Raw genomic sequence first — 22,897 nt, forward strand, 5'->3', positions numbered from 1 at the left:
ACTTTATTATGTAATGGGAATTTAACCTGGGATGCATAAATACCATGGCAACGGTTGTCCATGGAGAGATAGTGTACATGCAAGAAACAACTTCAGATTTCTGCACACCCACACTGTACCAAGTGGAACATCTGTCCACTGGGAGGCAAAGCAGCAGTACTTCATAAACATTCTGCAACCCACTCTGATATAGCAAGTCCATCAGATAGACAGAACACGCATTAAAGCACCAGTTTGCATTGAATTATATGGCGCTGCAAAGAATATTAATTATATTCTTTAATCATTGATCTCACCACCAATGTTGGGCAAGTTACTTTCAAAATGTAATATACTATTACTAGTTACTTTTATTTGAAAGTAATACGTTACTTTTAAATATTACTGTCTGTGTAGAGTAACTTGTTACTTATTACACTACTTTTGCATTACTTTTGCCAAAACAACAGCAGCAGCAGAATGACATCAACCGCCTTGAAGTCAGTGTAAACAATCCAAATTTCTAAATGTTATTCTTTTCCTTTGTTATTGTCATCTATAGTGGTTATTTGCATAAAAACACACAGTTTCACTAGGAAATGATTGTATCTTTTTAAATATGTGCTTTGATTTAAAAAAATTTTTTTAACACAATTTGTAACTTGAGTTACTTGACAAAGTAACTGGTATAATATTACTGAAATCCTATAATTAATAAGTTATATTACTGAGTTACTGCTAAAAGTAATATATTACATGTAATATGTTACTTTTGTAATGAGTTACCCCCAACACTGCTCACCACACACACACAGTACACACACGTCGTCCCCAAAGCTCGTGCACCACTTTAGTTTTCCACCCTCGCCATTGTCCCAAAGTCTGGCAGCCAGACTTTTGACATGGCCAAGCAGCAATGGATGGTGGTTTCCCCCTGTTAAATTAATTTAGCATGAAAGCGACCAGCAAGAATGAGACAGAAGGAGGAAAAACACACTCGTCTGGCTTATGTGTTCTGCTTGAGGTGAACAAAGCTATTTGTTAGAGAGATTCATGCATGGAAAGCAATGAAACGTCCAACCATGGTCCCTAAAGTCTGTCACAATCAATAAGAGTAGTAGGCACATTATACTTTAGGGTTTTTAAGTTACGCAGGAGTGGAAATAGGAGACACATTATTGATCAAAACTTGGTAGGTCTGAGAGTATGACTGAGGGATGAAGATGAATTTCATTATATGTAAGACAGGGTTGGAACAAAAATCAGACCCAGTCAAATCAATATGTTTGATGTTTCACACAGACAGAAAAAATGTGCTGACACTTAAAGCAGAAGTAAAAAGTAGCTAATTTAAAATGTACTCAGAGTAAAAGTTACCTACTTACTTGTGTATGTGGGGGAGGGGGGTTCAGTTGGATATTATGTCTACGGAAGTGTTTTCTAACTCGTCGGTCTCAATCTCCTTTGTGATTTTGTGAAGCACCAACGTATTCTCATATATTGTCTGATATATCATGATATATATATAAATAAATAAATAAATAAATAAATAAATATATATATATATATATATATATATATATATATATATATATATATACACCTAGCAATTCGTGAAATAAACCTCTTCATTGTGTTCCATGGTAGAGTATAACTGTCTGGTTTATCACAGTACACATTCACCCTCTGGTGGAGGATTGTGGGTTTGTAATTCAAGGACCACGCCACATTTAAAGACAGGCTACGAAGAAATAGAATCTAATTATTTCAAACTACTGGCATGGGGGGTTGACGGGAAATTGTTAAATATGGCCATATTAATCAAGATGAGATCAGACAATGTCACGCAACACTTGCGTGGCACTGAAGATGTACTGAAAAGACTCACTATGTATAAACAGAAAAACTGGGGAAACCTTGCAAGGTTGTTTATGGAATTAGTAGCAGTTACCCTACTGGTTAACACATGAAGGACCCCTAAACTGACAAAGATTAGACCACGGACCCCCATTTGATAGGATTTTGTCCCATGGTCCCCCATATGATAATAAAATTGATGCTTTTAGATGTTTTATTACAGAAAGTGTATAAAACCCATGACCAAAATAGGCATTGTGTTACTTATGAATGGAATTATAGCGAAAATAAATTACCCCCCTTTTGCAAGGATCATCATATTATTATATTATCCTGTCACGATGGATTATTAGATTATTAGATTATCCTGTCACAAGAGGCACATTAGAACAAGAAAGATGCTGCAACCTACAGTACTTTCCCATCGAATCAAATAGATTTAAGGATGAGGAAGAGAATCAAGAGGGAGGCAGAATGAAAGGAAGAACAGGGAAATAATGTGTGGGGGGTGAAACAATGAGGAACAAATGTGAGTTAGAGAAAAAGATACAGTAGCTGCCTACACGCTCTTGCAGTTACACTGTATTCCACTCCCTTGTCGCTCGCAGGCCTAACCTGTTTTACCTGTCTGCACACCTGGATGACAACAACCATTGTCAGATCAGTGCACTGAGGCGTGGCTTAGATCGCAGTGAAGCTGGACTCCAGGCTGAGCAGGGAGCAGGTGTTTTTCTAAGGGTTTGGATTAAAACACATACAAACGACTCAAACACAGAGAGGCGAATTAGTACAGGATCTGATTTTGCCATCTTTTTCTTTCTTTAAAAAAAAATAAAAGGCGAGGAAGAAGGGAGGAGGCCATGGAGGAAGGAGGCAGCAGCAGCACAGAGGACATCCAGGCTCTCATGGAGGACATGGATTACATCCCGGGATACTTCCACCTGGACCTCAACCTGAACGGTGACCCGGCCGGCCCCGGGGAGCTGCGCCGCCGGGACACCCACCTGAGGCAGCACAGCCTGCGTGGCGAGCTGGAGGCCGAGGTGGGATACCTGCAGTACGCCGTCCGCAACCTTCTGGGCTTCCTGGCCTTTCACCTAGACCAGCTGGAGACAGCTGAGGAGGTGTTCAGGTGATTCAACGTGTTCTTATAGGCAGTAAAGAGTACAGTGATCACCAAGCAAGCTAGATCTCTCAGGTAGTATTTTGAGGCATAGTGAATGGGGAATTTCAGAGGAAATCTTGCCTAGTAAAATATTTCATAGCATTCTTGTGAGTAGCAACACAGGCTACTGCGTGAATGTAGCCTATGCCTAACAACCTCTTTCAGTTAACCCAGAATCACCATAGATAGTTCAATCAGGAGAGACTAGAGACCAGATAATGAATAAAATAATGTTTATTACAATAGTGAAAGAATGATGAATTACAGAAAATATGATGAGAATGAGGTATTGTTAATAGTCTTTGGCGCTTAGATACCACAGGGAGATATTGAGATAGAGCTGCATCAGCCGTGAGCAGCAGCCAGATAGATCCCCCTGTAGAGTCTAGATACTGGTGGTGGTGGTGGTGATGGTGATGCCTCTCCTTCTGAGACTGATGAGACTCCTCAGACTGAAGAATCAGATGACTGATGGGTCTGTGAAGACTGGGTGGAGAGGGGGAGGTGGAGGGGGCGAGACTGACAGCGCAGGAAAGAGCAGGCTGAATGGGGTAAAAATACAACACTGACGATGTCACTAGTATTACATAGGATACCTAACTGAAAAATGATTTGAGTGCAAACAAGCTGCTTCTATGCTAGATACAATACTACTTATGCCACTGACACTGTCAATGTCAAAACCCAAATACATAGCATACTTGTATTACTGAGGGATGGCATAACACGATTCAAACTCTGCTGACAATCTATTTTAGTTGGCAAACCCGCCCAGTAACTACTGTAAAAAAAATTAAGTGCTGCCTGCAATCTTGGCCTTTTCAGAAGTATTTGTAAAGAGGATCCTGGGAACCTCAACGCATGGGCCAACCTGGGCTATGTCTACGACAAGCTGGGGAGGGAGCTGGACGCAGGGGAGTGTGTGGAGAAAGTGTCCCAGCTCATGGGCCTGGAGGGTGGGGAGGCCTGTCAGGAGGAGTCCAGGCTGCTCGCGGCCCGGTGCCTTGCCGAGCAGGCCTACGCTCACCCCTACGATGTGGAGCTGGACAAAGAGGACGACCTGAGGGAGAGACTGGCCGCAGCACTCACACTGTACAACAGAGCTCTGGACTATGGGGGACAGCTGGTGAGGAGGGAAATACCTAAGCCAGTGGTTCCCAACCTTAGGGTCACGACCCTAAGTGGGGTCGCCTGGAATTCAAATAGGGTCGCCTTATTTTTTATTTTATTTTTTACACCAGACCCAATTTAATACTACCGAAGATGATTAGGGTCACTTCTGATTTTTTGTTTTTTTAGTTCTGAGTTTAAAGTGATAATCTCTAAGATTTCAGCTTTGTTCTCTTGGGTGACACCTATGGCGATGAGTGGTAATTGCAGGTGACATCCAAACAGTGTTGCATTAATGTCACATAATGTCACTATATACTGCAAAGGCTTCCATCAATGGACGATAGCCTCAATCAACATTGTGAGTGACTCTTGTTTAATTTTTTTTAGATGAAAATCTTTGAGATTATAACTTTAAACCAGGATTCTGAGAATAAAGTCCGAATTCTGAGATTAAAGTCCGAATTCCGAGTTAGTGTCAGAATTTTGAGAGAAAAGTTTGAGTTTTGAGATTAAAGTCAGAATTCTCAAGGTTGGGAACCCCTGACCTAAGCTTTACCTGTGTCCTTTCTATTGCATTGCTGGCTTTGTTTACGTCCATTGCTGTTCTTGAATGCTGATTACATACGGTATATAAATATATATATGTTGTTTTTCAGATACCCATGGAGGAAAAACGAAGCTGGTATTTTAAAATGGCAACAATCTATATAAGGTACAAAAGTCATGTTGCGGGTACTTGACAAATACCATTGCACTAGTTCATATATTTCTTCATTTATACACACCTATGTGCAATGAGCAAGCAGTCGTTCTCTCCCTGCAGACTAGATGACATAGTAAAGACCAAAGAGGACTGTGAATACTCCAGACTCTCTCACTACAATAAGGGACTGATGCTCCTCACAGAAACACTCAAGTCGGAGAAAACCCAACACAAAGGTAGTCGTGGTTTGCTTCTGTATAAATGCATCGGATCTGTTTTACAGTATTCATGTCATGTAGAATGTGCGCTTCTTCTGATGGTGTTTCGGCTGGAAGACACTTTGATCAATACCATTTTCATAGTTGAGGTACGGACCAATAATGTGCAGATGACCTAAAACACCTCTCCCCTCAGCTCTAGCCTGGTGTTACATTGGCATCCTGTTGGAGAGGAAGGAGGAGTTCACCACTGTGCCCATGTCTATACATGACTGTGGCTACTCAGGTTCAGATCCTCTGTCCTGCTATGGAACTGTGAGTTAACACACACACACACACACACACACACACACACACACACACACACACACACAGTAGCTAGGTTCCTCCTTGCGTTCCGTGCACTTTTCTACTTTCATGCACGTTTCCACTGTCTCAATAGATGGAACTAGAGTTGGAAACTAAGGCCTCCAGATGATGGATAAGGATATTCATTTGCGTTTGAGGCTGATATCGTCACAATTAAGAGTTCTGAACCCAGAAGCAGACAAGGAGACGGCGTAAACGTTGAACAGGTTTTAATGAATGGAGTTTGGTTGGTGGCTGGAGTGAGCACAGGCAGTCAGGCGGAGGAGATCTTGGTGGCAGGCAAGATGGACTCGAACCAGGAAAGCTGAACACAGCTGGCGTACGAGATGTACGAGGCACAGGACCTGAACACAGGCAAAGCTACAGTCAACAAGAGTCCAAAACACTGGAAACACAGAAAACCACAAAGCAGGCAAAAACTCTGAATAAGAGGAAAGAGTGTTGTGGAAAAATAAAATGAAATGCCTTGTTGATCCACCAATAAATTAGTTGCTCGTTTGTAATGAATAAGGATTTGTTTATTTCAATCATCAGGACTCTGCAGAGTGTCACAATATCAAAGTCATTGTGTGCAGAAGATAAACATTACATGTCAAATATAGTCAGCCCAGCCCCCTCCCTCAGATGACTGGTGACTAGTACAATTCCATGGGATGTTTCCCATGGAGACAAAATAAGACGCTGATCTTCACAACAAACCAAAACAAAACCTTCTATACGCCAGGAAGACAAAATACTACGTTATCCCCTCCACTCCAGGTGGGTTTGCCTTTTCGACATAACAAACTGCTTCCCAGCAGAAGAGACACTCAGATTGAGTGCCTCAGATGTGAGCCATGCATGTCAGTTAGATCATAATTAAACAGAGTCTACAATGATCAACAATCAATCAATAAGCAGTCAATCAATTATTTTACTCTGACAAGAGCTTACTGAGGTATACAGTAGCTACCACATAGTAGACAGAACAAACTGGCGACGGGTAGTTGGAGAACCGGGGTATTTGACCAGGAGTGATGAGATGATTGCCACCAGCCATGTTGATTAGTCAGCCACCAGATGCAAGAACTTCTGCGCCGAACACACATACATAATACTGTTCCTCCTCCAGGCCATAAAGCCACTGTGTATCCAACACCATAACCATTTAGTCATGACTGTTCCTCCAGGCCATAAAGCTGGCCAGCGATGATGCCTTCATCCTCAACCTCCTGGCCAAGGTGTTCTTTCTGCTCGGCAAACATGACATGGCCACAGGGATCTGCAACATGGCCCTCAATGTGCTGCCAGACCCAGAGCTCAACTGGCAGGCCTACTGCACCCGGGCCAAGGTACTGCAGCATCAAGTACACCAAGCCGATAATGAGTCACGTACCCCTTGAAATCCCATTAATACCTGAGATTTTGCATTCGTTTGGCTTGAGAGAAAGACGGGTATGATTTATACATTGGGCAATTAGTTCTGTTGTGTTCGAAACTCCCATAAAACTAATTAGATACATTTCAAAGAGGAATTCAGTTCTGCAATCAAATTTGAAACAAAACGACAAATAACTGTAACTGTATCAACTAATAATAGTGGCAATACAGCCTGTAGTAGTATAATGCCTGGCAGTGGAAGTGGTAACATTGTGTTTTAATTCTCCAAAACCGTTACATAAAGTTATATTAATTTGTGTATACATTCAATAAAATAATACATTAAGGTGCACAGTATAAATAATTGTAAATTTTTCCATTTTAGATCAATATGATGCTCTATGTCAGGGATCTGGAGAAGGCGAAATGTGGTCTCAGTGGAATCCCTGACAGACAGAATCTGACCGAGGCCAGAAAAGACCTGGACAAGGTCCTGACTGTGCGTCCCTGTTTACGCACGCACCTGGAGATGGCACAGGTAAAAGCACGCACACACCTGGAGATGGCACAGGTAAAAGCACGCACGCACCTGGAGATGGCACAGGTAAAAGCACGCACGCACCTGGAGATGGCACAGGTAAAAGCACGCACACGCTGGAGATGGCACAGGTAAAAGCACGCACACACCTGGAGATGGCACAGGTAAAAGCACACACGCACCTGGAGATGGCACAGGTAAAAGCACGCACCTGGAGATGGCACAGGTAAAAGCATGCGCGCACCTGGAGATGGCACAGGTAAAAGCACACACCTGGAGATGGCACAGGTAAAAGCACGCGCGCACCTCGAGATGGCACAGGTAAAAGCATGCGCGCACCTGGAGATGGCACAGGTAAAAGCACGCACCTGGAGATGGCACAGGTAAAAGCATGCACGCACCTGGAGATGGCACAGGTAAAAGCATGCACGCACCTGGAGATGGCACAGGTAAAAGCACGCGCGCACCTGGAGATGGCACATGTAAAAGCACGCACCTGGAGATGGCACAGGTAAAAGCATGCACGCACCTGGAGATGGCACAGGTAAAAGCACGCATGCACCTGGAGATGGCACAGGTAAAAGCATGCACGCACCTGGAGATGGCACAGGTAAAAGCACGCACACACCTGGAGATGGCACAGGTAACAGCACGCACGCACCTGGAGATGGCACAGGTAAAAGCACGCACGCACCTGGAGATGGCACAGGTAAAAGCACACACGCACCTGGAGATGGCACAGGTAAAAGCACGCACGCACCTGGAGATGGCACAGGTAAAAGCACGCACGCACCTGGAGATGGCACAGGTAAAAGCACGCACGCACCTGGAGATGGCACAGGTAAAAGCATGCACGTACCTGGAGATGGCACAGGTAAAAGCACGCACGCGCCTGGAGATGGCACAGGTAAAAGCATGCACGTACCTGGAGATGGCACAGGTAAAAGCACGCACGCACCTGGAGATGGCACAGGTAAAAGCACGTACCTGGAGATGGCACAGGTAAAAGCATGATATTGATCAATATCAATGAGGAAAAAAGGGTTTTTACACAAGAGCACTGTTTTTTTTTAAATTCTGGACACTTTTTGGTTCCAAGATTCTCTCTTTACTATCCATCCCAGTCATCTTGCACCGCAAAAAAAAGTGTTTATTTGTTTTCATATCTTGTTACCAATAGAGGGGAGGAAATACTTAATGATGAAAAAAAATAATGATGGTCATACCTGTTGGCAAAATCTCCCGTCTCCATTTCCTCAAAACATGGCTTTTTAGGTGTATTACTACATGGGTGTGGATGCACTGCGGGAGAGCCTCCTGGTGGACGAGGCGGCGGTGAACTGTGCCCTGGTGAGCCTGTCCCGGGCCCTGCAGTGTGAGCTGGGCGACAGCCTGCCAGACCTGCATGTGCTGAGGGGGCGCTGCCTGCTGCTGAAGGTGTAAATAACTGCAATAACTGTGCAATATCTGATAATATATCTGTATGAGTCTTTGTTTACAATCCTTTGTGGCTTATTTATACATATAGTGTCCATACATTTATTTCATATACGTATTTAAAATAGACACTTTTCACACACTTATAGTAGTTAAATGTTAATGCACCGCTGTCCTCCTTTGTTTGTTTTAGCCATGTGCATACCTTTTGTTGTGTGTGTGAGTACATTGAGAGCAACGCAAACCGGAGTCAAATTGTTTTTACGAGTACATACGTGGCCAATAATGCCGATTCTGATTCTGATTCTGAAGGCCGAGGAGCAGAACGCTGCAGACTGCTTCAAACGGGCCCTGGAGCTGGAGAGGCCTGGGGGCAGCGACACCACCGCCCTGCGCTGCCTCCTGGAGGCCCTCCTGGCTCTGTTCACCCTGGGGGGCTCGGACCCCCATCCGGCCATCACCCAGCTGGAGGTGTGGGTGCAGAGGGCAGAGGAGAAGTACCCGGGCCACGTAGTGCAGGCCGAGCTGAGGAGCCTGTGCAGGACTCGCACAGCGGAGGTCACAGAGCTATCCAAGACGCTGATCAGGACGGGCAGACTGGACCTGGTGAGGAGGCTGCTGGACACCGTGCAGCCCAAACGACTCGGCAACAAGAGGCTGCTGGCTAGAACTTTCTCCTTGTGAAGCAGATATGTGACTTTTTTAGTTTTTATTCCAAGGCAGGGTTGTGATGAGAGATGAGACAATTAATAATTGTTGTTAAGATGACAAAACATTGTTAAAATGGGTTATTTTTAGACATTAAATGATGTAGGTCTACTTCTCACACATTTGACATTTGAATGACCACCAGATGGGGACAGACAGCAAGACATTGGTTGCTGTACAGTAGGTTCCTCCTGCTCTGAGTGCAGAAGACCCTTCAATCACACGCCTTTACCAAAGTGATACTGTACATAAAACATGTAGTTATGAAAGACTAGACTATTGTATTTTTGAATCACGTGGCATGTGATCTGTTCTGTTTTTTTGTTTCCTTTGTTTGTTTGTTTGCTTGCTTGCTTGTTTATTTATGAACACTGGGTGTGGTTTGCCTACAGCAAAGTGGAAGAAATTGATTGAAAGATACTTGTTTTAAGTTTATGTAAGTAAAAAGATACACTGGACACTTAAAATGTCATTTGTAAATTGTGTTTGTTGAGTCATCCCAATATATGTTATTTATTACCTTTGAACAATTCCTGGCCAGTCTGCCACTCCTCAACAATGAAAGTCACTTGAACAAACACACGTTTTTTAAGATTGTAATGTAATAATGTACAAATACTACAGTTCAAAAGATATTCAGCTTCACCTACCGAATCAAATAAATAATAAAACTATTCCATATATCTGTTTTTGAAATGACTAATAATCCACTTTAAGGCTAGACTAGTCGGTAGAGTAGCGAAATATCAAACTTTTGAAACATATCTCTAAATATCAAAGTTTTATGAGATAAAGATATACAGATCTTGAGAAACGTTCTGCTTTGAAATGTAAAAGTCTTTCATTTCAGATACGTATCTTACGAAAATCCAGAGCTTTGCACATAGACTCTTAAAACAGATGAGTTGGCTCCCGCAATTTTGCTTCTGCCTATATCTGTACCAAGCAAGGAAAACTTGGTCAAAGCGGAGAGGGAAACTCTGGGAAAATAATGAGTGATGATAGGGGGGATGTCCCGCCTAAAGGCAGGTGATTGGAGAAATACGAGCTATTCTCTATTGAAAAGGGCACCCTTTTGGCACTGTCAGTCAGTCAGTCATATAGTGATGTCATAAATGCTCCGCCCCACACTGTGATTGGCAGGCGATGTGTGGAACGAAACAAAAAACTGATTGTTCCAGCGTCTCTGAGCTGGACAGCATGCTCAGTCAGGCTCACCTAAGAAACTCCTTTCTGTGACATCAACGAAGAGGCTTTTATTTTGAAGTACTTTTGAAACATATCTCTAAATATCAAAGTTTTATGAGATAAAGATATACAGATCTTGAGAAACGTTCTGCTTTGAAATGTAAAAGTCTTTCATTTCAGATACGTATCTTACGAAAATCCAGAGCTTTGCACATAGACTCTTAAAACAGATGAGTTGGCTCCCGCAATTTTGCTTCTGCCTACACATCTGTACCAAGCAAGGAAAACTTGGTCAAAGCGGAGGGAAACTCTGGGAAAATAATGAGTGATGATAGGGGGGATGTGCCGCCTAAAGGCAGGTGATTGGAGAAATACGAGCTATTCTCTATTGAAAAGGGCACCCTTTTGGCACTGTCAGTCAGTCAGACATATAGTGATGTCATAAATGCTCCGCCCCACACTGTGATTGGCAGGTGATGTGTGGAACGAAACAAAAAACGGATTGTTCCAGTGTCTCTGAGCTGGTCAGCATGCTCAGTCAGGCTCACCTAAGAAACTCCTTTCTGTGACCTCAACGAAGAGGCTTTTATTTTGAAGTACTTGCGCAGCGGCGCGTCAGCAGCGCAGCGTCAGCATCTGGTAGTTGTGGGACAGCTCCAGCCTCTCGTCCACGTCAGCCAATGAGAGCACATCGTCCGTCATGAGGAAGGCGGTCGGCCCGATGCGTTTCCACACGCACATCTCACACAGCGGGCCGCCGGGACACACGCCGTCCATATATTTCATGCGCCGTTTGAACATGGCGAAGGCGGAGCCGGCGATGACGGAGTTGGGACAGTCCGGGATGCAGCAGCGGGGGGGCGGGCCGCCCGTCAACGGGGGGCTGGTCAGCTCCGACCTCAGGAAGTATTCGCCGGCCAGAGTGAGGATGTTGCTGAGGTTCCTGGTGATCATCAGCGAGGTTTTGGCGCGGGTCACAGCCACGTACAGCAGGTTCCACTCATCCTCTGGAATGTTCTCCAAACAGAAGTCATCGAGGCGGTGCAGGTTGTGTCTGGCACAGGGAATCTTGACAAAGTCATCGGTCATCATCACCGTGTCGAACTCCAGTCCTTTGGCCTTGTGCACCGTGCCTAGGATGAAGTGTGCGTTGTGGTAGTCGTTCTCAGAGCAGGCGGTCAGCCTCGTCACCAGCTCAGGGATGCGGCTGAGGTACTTCTCCACCACAGACAGCTTGGCCTCCAGCTCTCGGTCCTCCGTTTGCATGGCGTACTCCTTCAGGCTGGTGTAGCCCCACTGGCTGGACTTGAAGGACCGGATGAAGGCGTCCTGGATGCGTCTTGTGTGATTGTATCCCCCCTGCATCAGCAGCCAGATGTCCATGATCTTACTCAGGCCCGCATTCTCAACCCCTCCCACAAAGTGGATCCGGCAGCATGCGTTGGCGTCGGTGAGCCGCACGGCTTCGCTGAACACGCCGACGTTGGTCCGCGACAAGATGGCCGTCTGCCCGCGAGCGCCGCTCGCACCCGACCTCGCTGTTGACGCTGCGTCGATGCTCTCCCTACACACGCTGCCTTTCTGGTTTCCTCCCACCAGAAAATTCTGGACACCTTTACCCACTTCAAGGATGGTGGAGCCGATGAAGGCGATCTCCGCTCCGAACCGGAAGCTCTGTGTGAGCCAGTAGACGTGTGTGTGCTGCACCATGTGCAGGGCATTGATGGCTCCTCTGAAGGTGTAGATCTGCTGGTGTGGATCTCCAACCAGGATCTTCCCACAACGCTGAGACAGGAGAACATCCAGGATGGCTGGGGTGCAATCCTGCGCCTCATCTATGAAAATGATGTCGTAGTGTTTGGAAAGGCAGGGCTTCTGGTTTTCCAGCTGCCAGAGCTTCAGGTAACCGTCATGCGTCATGTAGTGTCCTTGCTTAAGCGTCGCAATGGGATCCTTCATCTTGTCCCAGATGTCCTGTGCATTCCTCACATACTCCAGTTGCTGGTCGTAGTTCAGCGTCATCTCGATGCCCTTGCTGTTCTTGTATTTGGGTGGGACATGGTCCGCGGTGATGCATGGATCTGCTGAGGCCATGAAAGTGTTGAGAGTCTTGGTCACCACCGTGGCATGGACGTAGCCGCCGCGGCCTTTGGGCATCACCAAGGCGATGTTGAAGGGCTTCAAGTTAAAGGCCAGCTTCTTACAGAACCTCCGGCCGACATCCTTGAAGGCCATGGAGTGGACGGTCATGCAGGACACATTGCTGGGGAAGCAGCGCTTCGCCTGAATGGCCACAGACTTGTTGAAGGCGGCATAAAGGAAGCGGAGGTGCGGCCGCTGCTCGGCATACTTGACCAGGGTGGTCGTCTTCCCTGTGCCTGCGAACGCCATGATCTTGACCACGTGGTCGGTCTGAATGTCATGTCTCAAGATTTGCTGTTGCTCGTGCGTCATCTGCACCTGCTGCCGCCCGCTCTGACCGGAGCCAACAGAAGACGAAGGAGCGTTCATCAGATGCAGCACATAGTAGATGTTATAATGAGTCCGCCTGCTGATCTTAATGTTGTGCCTCAGCATTGCGAGCAGCATGGTGGCCATGTGACAGAGGAAATCCGTGATGCTAGTGTGGGAGAGGCAGGCGCCGAGCAGGGAGACCAGATCCTGCACGTCTCCCACACCTTCACTCAGAATCAGGATCACCGCCATGGCAGCGCACGGGTTTTGAGCCTCAACGCCCAGGTTGATGTGCTTGTGGATGTTGGGGATGGTGAGTTTGAGGCAGGACTCTGCCTGAGGAAACAGACGGTGTCCCTTCACACACTGCAGGACATCCTCAGGCTGCACTGCACTGAGTTTGTGCTCTGCCATCATGACAATGAGGTGTCGCAGGCTGTGCTGGTGAGACATGTCTGGATCCAGTATGCCCCCATGCTTCAGGATGGAGTTGATCTCCTGAACCGTCGCCTTCTCCTTCATCATGTAACGACGGTAGTACTGCATCTTCAGAGGGACAAACCTGGGGTCCTGGTCCCGACTGGCATTGTGGTAAGCATCCTGGGCAGGCTGATAGCTCAGCACCTGCCTCTGCGCCTCCTCTGTCAGGTCCTGGGGCTGCAGGAGGCCCTGCCCCCAGGAGCCGCCCAGGAGTCCGTAGTGTGCACCTTCTCGTGCCTCCTGTCCACTGGCAAGGGGCTCAAACTCCTCATCACCCCTAAACATCTCGGCTGTGAGTCCCTCCAGGTAGTCCACCTCTTCCTCTGGCTCCACCTTTACTGGAGTGTAGTGCGGATCGGGCGCCTCCTGTCCACTGGGAAAGAGCTCAAACTCCTCATCACCCCCGAAGATCTCGGCTGTGATTCCCTCCAGGTAGTCCACCTCTTCCTCTGGCTCCACCTTTACTGGAGTGTAGAGCGGATTGAGCGCCTCCTGTCCACTGGGACAGAGCTCAAACTCCTCATCACCCCCAAACATCTCGGCTGTGATTCCCTCCAGGTAGTCCACCTCTTCCTCTGGCTCCACCTTTACTGGAGTGTAGAGCGGATTGGGTGCCTCCTGTCCACTGGGACAGAGCTCAAACTCCTCATCACCCCCAAACATCTCTGCTGTGAGTCCCTCCAGGTAGTCCACCTCTTCCTCTGGCTCCACCTTTACTGGAGTGTAGAGCGGATCGGGTGCCTCCTGTCCACTGGGAAAGAGCTCAAACTCCTCATCACCTCCAAACATCTCAGCTGTGACTCCCTCCAGGTAGTCCACCTCTTCCTCTGGCTCCACCTTTACTGGAGTGTAGAGCGGATTGAGCGCCTCCTGTCCACTGGGACAGAGCTCAAACTCCTCATCACCCCCAAACATCTCGGCTGTGATTCCCTCCAGGTAGTCCACCTCTTCCTCTGGCTCCACCTTTACTGGAGTGTAGAGCGGATTGGGTGCCTCCTGTCCACTGGGACAGAGCTCAAACTCCTCATCACCCCCAAACATCTCTGCTGTGAGTCCCTCCAGGTAGTCCACCTCTTCCTCTGGCTCCACCTTTACTGGAGTGTAGAGCGGATTGGGTGCCTCCTGTCCACTGGGAAAGAGCTCAAACTCCTCATCACCCGCAAACATCTCAGCTGTGACTCCCTCCAGGTAGTCCACCTCTTCCTCTGCCTTTATCGGAGTGTAGAGCGGAGTGGCTAACAGGCTGACATCGTCATCTTCATCCTCCTCATGCTCCGCTGTTAGCTCCTGCGTGGAAGCGAGCTCTCCTTGGAGTCTATGTGTTTGTGTGGACGAGCAGGGCTGGGATCTCCACGGGGTGGAACTGGCAGCTCCTGCCATGGCAAAGAAGTCAGAGATGACTCGTTGTTGTCCATTAGGGCTTCCGAGCTTCCGTCTCTTGGTGGGCGTGCCGGGGCTGCTCTTGGCTTTACCTTTAGCCATCCTAAAACCAGGATTCACCTGGAGAGAGTGTGCTGAAGAAAACCAGAACCCCTATTTAACAACTCTCATTGTGACATCATCAGTGCTTTATGACATCACTGATGATGTCAGACATTGTGACATCATCAGTGATGTCAGACATTGTGACATCATTAGTGATGTCATAAAGCACTGATGATGTCATATACCTTGTATGCTAAAGAGGACATATACAGTATTGTGCATTGAGGATGCCAACTGCCAACTGACACTGTTTTTCAGTGACTGTGTTTCAAACTGATACCATCAGCATTGTGTAGCCAGTCCTACTATGATCGGAGAGGGTTTCCAGCCCTACATTAACATTGTTAGGTCATCTTGTAACCACCAATATCTGTCATTGGGCCAGATATTGATTGGCTCAATGATATTGATGGTTATGATGATGATGTCACAATGGGCCAGATATTGATATTGATGTGTTGGTTGTATCGCTGGAATTTGGTATAATTACCAATACTACTGAGTAGTGGGTGAGTTTTCTAGCCTATGTGCAACGTTTGGTTACTGTGGGGTTTCTGATGTATACACGGGTTTACGGAAGAACAGGAATAATAAAGAATAAACAAAGCAATTTCAATAGGGGTTCCGCCCCTTCGGCGCTTGAACCCCTAATACTAATAAAAAGTGAATTGTGCTGTATGGTAACTCTTGGGGCAGTATTGGGCCCACAGTGATTTGTAGACAAGCAGCACGATTTTGAAATCAATTCTCTGAGTGACTGGTAGCCAGTGTGTGTAATGTGGTCTAATTTCCCTAGTTTTCTTTGAGACCCTTCTTACTACATCTGAACAGCACATTACTACACACATGCATAGCAGCCTACAGTGTTATCCAACAATGTAAATTCATAGGAGTACAGGTAGGCCTATCAAACCTGTAAGTTATGGGACTACGAGGGAAATGTCAGATTTTTCTGAAATATTGACATTGGTTTATAATCATCGACTTTGGGTTGCCATGTTTACCTTTATATTTACTATAGTACATGCATACAGTGTAGGTGTCCAGCTAGATGAAACTGCCTGCAAACTCTCACCTGGAGAACATGGACGAGCCTCCACTGATTTACACATGATCAAAAGAATGTTAATGAAGACAATGTTAAAGCATTTCAAAAATCACTTTTGTGATGTCAGGAGTTTGATGACAGGCTGGCACACAGATAGGCCTATAGTATTCTCTCTCTCTCTCTCTCTCTCTCACACACAAACGCAGGCAGAACGACTGTAGAGTATATATCGCATGCAGGATTTTTTTTAATGAAGAGACTCCCGCACACTGCTTCAGACTTGCAGTCAAAACTTTTAATAGGACATTTTGGTCAGACTTTCATCAGCCATACTTATTTTCTCATAACACCAAGAATCACTAGGCACATTTTCTTTTCACTCCTCTTCTTTCCATAGTCTGTTTAAAAAAATAATAAAAAAAAATAAACAAACATACTTCTTGGTCAAGAAAAGCTACTATGAACTTAAATGAAGTGATGCCTGGATACTCAAAATTGACCAAAGATGGTAGAGCCTCTGGGAGTGTTGTCATTCTAAAAATGAAAAATATACTGACATCACACAAGATGGCCACCATCTTTACACACATCTGCACATCCATTAGTTTTGACAAAAGTCTGGTGTTGTGCTTTGGTGCGCACGGTCAATTTTAAATACACTACACATTAAATCAGCTCACTGATAAGTGATAACATTGGTCTCTGCTCTATGACTATAAATCACAACCACTCACAATAAATACTTTATTTTCACTGTGAAAAATAGACGAGATCTCAATATACAATAACAATTTGTCAATCCATATTTCAATATTCTTCTCACAACCTTTTAATGTCGGTCATCCATTGCATTCAATGTACATTCTTCCGTCTTTTGTTTACACTGTTCAACAGCTTTCCATTGACAATTTAAAATGGCAAACAGAAAAATAGATTAGCACATTTCTCACAAATTGTAACAAAGTTTCAAATACAGTACAGCACGATGGAAAAGAAAACATTCTTTGGGGTTTGGTTGGTTAGTTTGTCTATGTAAATGCCAATGTGTAAACTCTCCTCCACAGATGCAGTAAATCAAGTGTCCAAAATGCACCTGCCATTTTGCCATTTGTCCATCGGTTTAGGCTATGTGCTGTCAACATGGTACTGTTTCAATCCGTCAGTCACACACTTTGAAGTCAACCCCTTTTCGCTCCTCCTCCATTTTCCTTTATTCTTTTCAAACCTCTCATGTTCAGGCTAACACGTTCACGTTCAGGCTAACACGTTCATGTTCAGGCTAAGGCTAACACGTTCATGTTCAGGCTAACACGTTCATGTTCAGTTTCAGGCTAACACGTTCATGTTCAGACAAATGGTAAATGGTCTGCATTTATATAGCGCTTTTATCCAAAGCGCTTTACAATGTGCCTACATTCACCCATTCACACACCGAAGGCGGCCAGCTGCCATGCAGGGTGCTGGCACAGCCATCGGGAGCAATTTGGGGTTCAGTGTCTTGCCTAAGGACACTTCGACATGCGGACTGGAGGAGCCGGGGACGCGCTCTACCTCCTGAGCCACAGCCGCCCACCAGGCGAACACGTTCATGTTCAGGCGAACACGTTGGGAGAGATCGGCGTTAATGGAGGCTTGTTTTCAGCTCCAGGTTGGAGCAGCAGGGTGTTGATGGCTAAAAGCAGCTACTGTATACTGAGCATCCCAAACGCTTTGTGTATCTCTAAGACACGCCCACTTATCAGTCCTTTTGAAAGAATGTGTAGGATGTCTGAGGTCACATGGATGCTCTTCTCAACAGTATAGCTGTTTGGGGGGGCACGGTGGCTTTGGGGGGGCACGGTGGCACAGTGGTAATGCTGTCGCCTCACAGCTAGAAGGAGTGCGTGCCCGTCCGCATGTCTTCGGGTGCCCACCGCCCGGGTGGGGTCGTCAAAAGGGCCTTTCTGTGTGGAGTTTGCATGTTCTCCCCGTGCCCCCTGGGGGTTTCCTTCATATAGGAACCCCACACAAAAACATGCAATATCCTCGTCGCTGAAGTGGTGCCTCCTCTGGTCGTTCGGGGCGCCTGTTCGGAGGGAGGGGAACTCGTTGGAATAGCGTGATCCTCCCACGTGCTATGTCCTACCGGTGAAGCTTCCCCTGTCAGGTGAAAAGAAGCGGCTGGCTAACTGCCCATGTCTCGGAGGAAGCATGGAGCCAGTTTCGGCTCTCCCCAGATCAGCAGAGGGTGGAGCAGGAACGGGGGGGAACAAAAACAAACAAGAAAACAAACAGTATAGCTGCCTCCTTCCTTCCCCACCATGACACCACGTGCATACAGAGTACGCCTTCTGCTTTCTATGGATATTAAATGTATTGACAGAGCATATGAGCATAGTCTCCACTGAAATATACACAAGTGTTGAAGCTCATTTTCCCTCACACTCTGTCAGCAGTTACACTTACACCTTATCAACCTGTTTTCAGAGGAGCAGTGAGGGACAGTAGAACCTGGGTCTTTAAAGCCGAATAAAGAAATAAAGAAATGTCTACCGAGCCGGTATACATGATATAGGCTTGTGCCCTCCTGTCTTCCGTGCGCTCCCCTTCCCATAGAACAAAATAGCAGCCTCAATAAATACCTACAGTTGGGAGTCATATAAATCTTTTTTTTTTTTTTTTGACATGACACCTCAAACTGAAGGAACCCGTTCTGAATCACGGCACTTTTATTGAACTGTATGTTGCTTTGTGCAGCAGTGCCAAAGCTCACAGCTGGGGGGCGCTTTCGTGTAGCTTAGCTGTGAGTTGCCTCGTGCATGGTGGAGCAGTTCTGAACTGAGGCATGTACAACAGGGAGAAGCCACACACTGATGCCGACAGTGGCTCGCTCAAGTCCCCGTGCCCAAGTAAACGATGTGATTCCACAGGACAGTCCTCTCTGTTCACAACCACACTTTCAAGCAGCTCAGTCGTCGTCGTCTCCTCTTCTGTCTCCTCCTCCTCCTCCTCCTCCTCCTCTCCATCGCTCTCCCCATCCTCAGCCGGATACTCCATCCCCAGATAACACAAGTCCTTCTCTTCTCTCACCCCCTCGTCCTCCTCCTCCGGTTCGGACGTTTCAGAGAACTCCTCCACAGAGTTGTAGGAGCAGGAGCGCCGCGGGTCATCCGCCTCCCCGCCCCGGCAACTGTCCAGCTCCCACAGGCCTCCGTGGAAAGACCCGGAAATGTCCGAGTTGTTGGCCGAGAAGTTTCCCTCGTCGCTGCAGCTGCTGCTGCTGCCACTGCCGTCCTTATAGCGGAGGCACGCAGGCTGCTGATGGTGCTGCTCTGGGTCACAGAGGAGCACGGTGGCGTAGGTGACCGATGACTGGGCAGAGCTGTCGGCGGTGCCGGGCGGCGGGGGCTCGACCGGCCGTGCCTCACCTAGCTCCGGGTCTGAGGCTGCCAAGGTGTCCCCACCACCCAGGACTTCCCCCGACGAGATCAAGCCTGGAGCTAGGGAGACGGCTAAGATGGTGGCCGGGTCAGAAGCTTGGGACACGGCGCTGGTCAGAGCTGGGAGGAGGTCAGCCTTGTCCACTATGACGGCTTCTGAGATGTTCTCAGGAGGAAGCAGCAGCGGCCAGGGTGGCAGGCCCTCCGGCAGCCTGAACAGGCGGTCGAAGGCGTCGGTCTATAGATGGAGACACAAACACACATGTGAAGGGCAAAGTCCTAACAGGAGAGTACAGTCTGTGCACGAATGAAAGATTCAATAAGATATCAACAACAGGACAGATTTCAGTAATGTCTGTAATTATCACTGTCTGAAACCTAGCAATGGTTGGCAGGGAGACATTCTGCCGTTTTCCCCCCTCAAACGATGAACTGCCAATTTGATACTATTACCACTTGAGGGCAGCATTGCTAACTGTTAACTGCTAACTGAGCTTTATAGATTGGCATACAGTATTGACCTATTTGCTGAACTACAGCATGTTGTGCAGGCACAGAGAAGAGGTTTTGCAATAGAATCCCATCTCAATAATGAGCACAAACATGAAATAGCACATCTGAATGAATTGAGTGAATATTGTAATTTAGTCTAACTCGAGGGCGTATCCAAAATGCAGTCTCTGATCCAAAGTAAGAAGGCTCTCTGTAGCGTCACTGTGTTGTACCTTTTTGAAGTCCAGCCCTTTGGCCCAGGAGCAGTTGTTGGGGTTGGGCACATCCTTCCACACAAACTTCTTCATCCTGGGAACCAAACAACACAGCAGATGATCAGTTTAGGGCTGCAACTACCGATTATTTTCATAATCGATTAATCTGACTATTATTTTCTCGATTAATCGATTAGTTGTTTGGTCTATAAAATGTCAGAAAATGGTAGCAAATGACGATCAGTGTTTCCCAAAGCCCAAGATGACGCCCTCAAATGTCTTGTTTTGTCCTCAACTCAAAGATAATATCAGTTTACTGTCATACAGGAGTAAAGAAACCAGACAATATTCACACTTAAGAAGCTGGAATCAGAGAATTTGGACCTTTTCTCTTAAAATTGTACTCATAACGATTAATCGATTATCAAAATAGTTGTCGATTAATTTTCTGTCGATCGATTAATCGTTGCAGCTCTAGTTCAGTTCGCATCCCTCCGTGCCCCTCTTCTTTCCCCTTTGATTTGTCTTCATTGTCTTTCTCCTCTTATCTTATCTCCCTGTCTTCCATCAGCCGAGGTCAAGTGGAGTTAGACCCTTGTGGGCTTCTTAAATGTCACACTCCTAATTGTGCATGGTCAATATCTCCCTGTCCCCTTAATTAGATCCTCACGATGCACCTCAGTGATTAACATCATTTATCATCTCTTGCAGGTGTGTGTGTGTTTTTTTTTTACACTGATAGACAGAATTTCTATCAGGGACAGATGACATTTTTGAATTTGAAAGAACACTACATAATATTACACATCTGCATGTCAGAAGTAACTAATGGATCCCTTGTAAGTACCCTTATTACTACTGTTACTAAGATAGGCTATTTGTATATTCAGCTGAATTGAAGGTTTACATTGTTTTCTGACCTTACTGCTGGTGAAACCCATTCAAACACATGATATGACTTGAATGAGCATCATTCTGCTTAGTGTATACTCTTACTGGTTTTGGGAGAGGACCAGAGTGACCAACAGAACGATGGAGAGAAAGGTGATGATCATCAGCAGCACGTAGGCTGCAGGGTCTCCTCTGGTGGCTAAAGGAGGAGAAGAATACGCATTAACAAGTGTCCTGCAGAAAGACTGGATCTCCAATTCAGCCAATTCTGTTGATTCATGCAAATGTATGATGACATTGTGCCTGAAAACAAACAGCATGCACATATCCTGCGTAAATATCGCACCAAAATTGTTTTCTTTGAAATGTTTACTGGTATATTTGCATTTTTCAGAACCGTACCACCAGGGGGAAAAAAATCCATTGGGATGGAGATTCAATGTTTCTGCTGGGCTTTTCCCAATGTAATATGAGGCAGTGGTGTAGTGGAGGGTAGACGCAGGTAGACGGTGTCTACTTACTTATTTTTCAGACGGATTTGCGGATTTTACTCACTTCTAAATCTCCTTTGATGTGCATCCATTCAAGTTTTTTCTCTTTTCTGCCTAAAGTCTCTGCCGGGCAGCCGGGCCGATTGAGATTCCACCAGGAAATGTTGCATTACGACCGTGAGGCGAGGCGAACGCAGCCTGTCTAGTGAACGCCTGTGTCCACCAGAGGCGTCCCCGAAGTGGCTCTCCGCTCTGCTCCACTAAACAAATCGGCCTGTGTATTTTCGCTTCTCTCTTTGAGTTGTGTCAAGCAGCACAGAGCAGATCGAGCTGGGCAGGAATTCACGAGAATAATAAAATAAAACATCCTGTCGATTTTCAAAATAAAACCTGTTACTGTGTGTCAAGAGAGAAACAGTCACACATTGGAGGGGGGGGGGGGGGCAATTTAGTCTGCTTTCTATAATAATGCATCCCTCAATTACTTAAATGTTTCCATTATTTTGGCAGCTACTTGGGTTCAAATTAACTTAGTGAGTTGATTTGAAATTTGTGTATCAATGAACTAAATTCAGAAATGTTCAGGTTATGGTAGCCTAATTCTTCTCATTGTTACATTGTAGCCTATAATTCAATTAAAAAAGTAAATGACAGTCTACCCACTTCTCCAGGGACCACTACACCACTGATATGAGGTAATATAGTAATATACAGACAGTGCTGTAACATTGTTGGAAAACATACCCATAGTGTACACCGGCTCCCCTTCTCCATCAGCAAACACAGGGTACAAGTAGAACTCATACTCCTCCGAGCCAAAGAAATCACCTGTGAGATGATACAAAGCTTGTATTTTTATGGCATTTCAGGAGAGACAGAAAGAGAGAGGACATGATGTGAATGACACTGCAGAGGCACTCACCTCTCAGGTAGACGGTGTGGTCGGTGTAGGGAAGCCTGGCCCAGGTTCCCGCACTTTGGCTCTGTCGTCGGTCAGGGTGCTGCTGCCTCTGAGCCGACCACTGGACCACCATGGCCACAGGGACGGAGTGGTCATCCAGCAGGCTCCAGGACAGAGACACACAGGTACCGTTGATGAGTGACACGTGGAACGAGCGCACACACTGACCTGCAGTGCAGATGAAAAGGAATAGAGTGGAATGAATAGAAGACACAACACAACAGAATTGAATAGAAAAGAAGGCTTTCACATGACCTGGAGGTTCTCAGCTCTTGGTTTCTGATGCCTTGGCGCTCTCCACAGAACGGAATACATGGTTCAGTAATG

The 22,897-nt window shown here is 46.2% G+C and overlaps 2 protein-coding genes and 1 pseudogene across 4 annotated transcripts in view; 1 reads left to right on the forward strand and 2 right to left on the reverse strand.

Moving 5' to 3' along the window:
- The first annotated feature begins 2,580 nt into the window (after positions 1-2,580).
- On the forward strand, positions 2,581-10,082 carry ttc22 (tetratricopeptide repeat domain 22). 2 transcript variants are annotated; one of them, XM_083648104.1, is made up of 9 exons: positions 2,581-2,968; positions 3,827-4,127; positions 4,771-4,826; positions 4,938-5,053; positions 5,232-5,350; positions 6,574-6,735; positions 7,149-7,301; positions 8,577-8,738; positions 9,051-10,082. In XM_083648104.1, exons 1-9 carry the CDS (start codon positions 2,697-2,699, stop codon positions 9,420-9,422), a joined length of 1,713 nt encoding a protein of 570 aa, XP_083504230.1. In that variant the 5' UTR covers positions 2,581-2,696; the 3' UTR covers positions 9,423-10,082. The 2 variants fall into 2 exon arrangements, with proteins under 2 accessions (XP_083504230.1, XP_083504231.1); XM_083648105.1 differs by having other exon boundaries at positions 3,830-4,127.
- Positions 10,083-11,249: 1,167 nt separating this feature from the next.
- Positions 11,250-15,050, reverse strand: LOC310786008 (F-box DNA helicase 1 pseudogene; annotated as a pseudogene). Its single transcript has one exon. The product of its transcript is annotated as an F-box DNA helicase 1 pseudogene (transcript).
- A 1,389-nt stretch (positions 15,051-16,439) lies between these two features.
- lepr (leptin receptor) overlaps positions 16,440-22,897 on the reverse strand; it is a 41,101-nt gene continuing 34,643 nt past the window's right edge. Inside the window, exons 17-21 of the mRNA XM_083648111.1 lie at positions 22,532-22,738; positions 22,354-22,437; positions 21,224-21,317; positions 20,246-20,321; positions 16,440-19,758 (exon numbers count right to left, since the gene is read on the reverse strand). Of these exons, the coding sequence (XP_083504237.1) occupies positions 18,850-19,758; positions 20,246-20,321; positions 21,224-21,317; positions 22,354-22,437; positions 22,532-22,738 (1,370 nt within the window). The 3' untranslated portion in view covers positions 16,440-18,849. The remainder of the gene's footprint in view (positions 19,759-20,245; positions 20,322-21,223; positions 21,318-22,353; positions 22,438-22,531; positions 22,739-22,897) is intronic.

The sequence above is a fragment of the Poromitra crassiceps genome (genome assembly GCF_964638095.1).
Source record: "Poromitra crassiceps genome assembly, chromosome: 12".
NCBI classification, from domain to species: Eukaryota; Metazoa; Chordata; class Actinopteri; order Beryciformes; family Melamphaidae; genus Poromitra; species Poromitra crassiceps.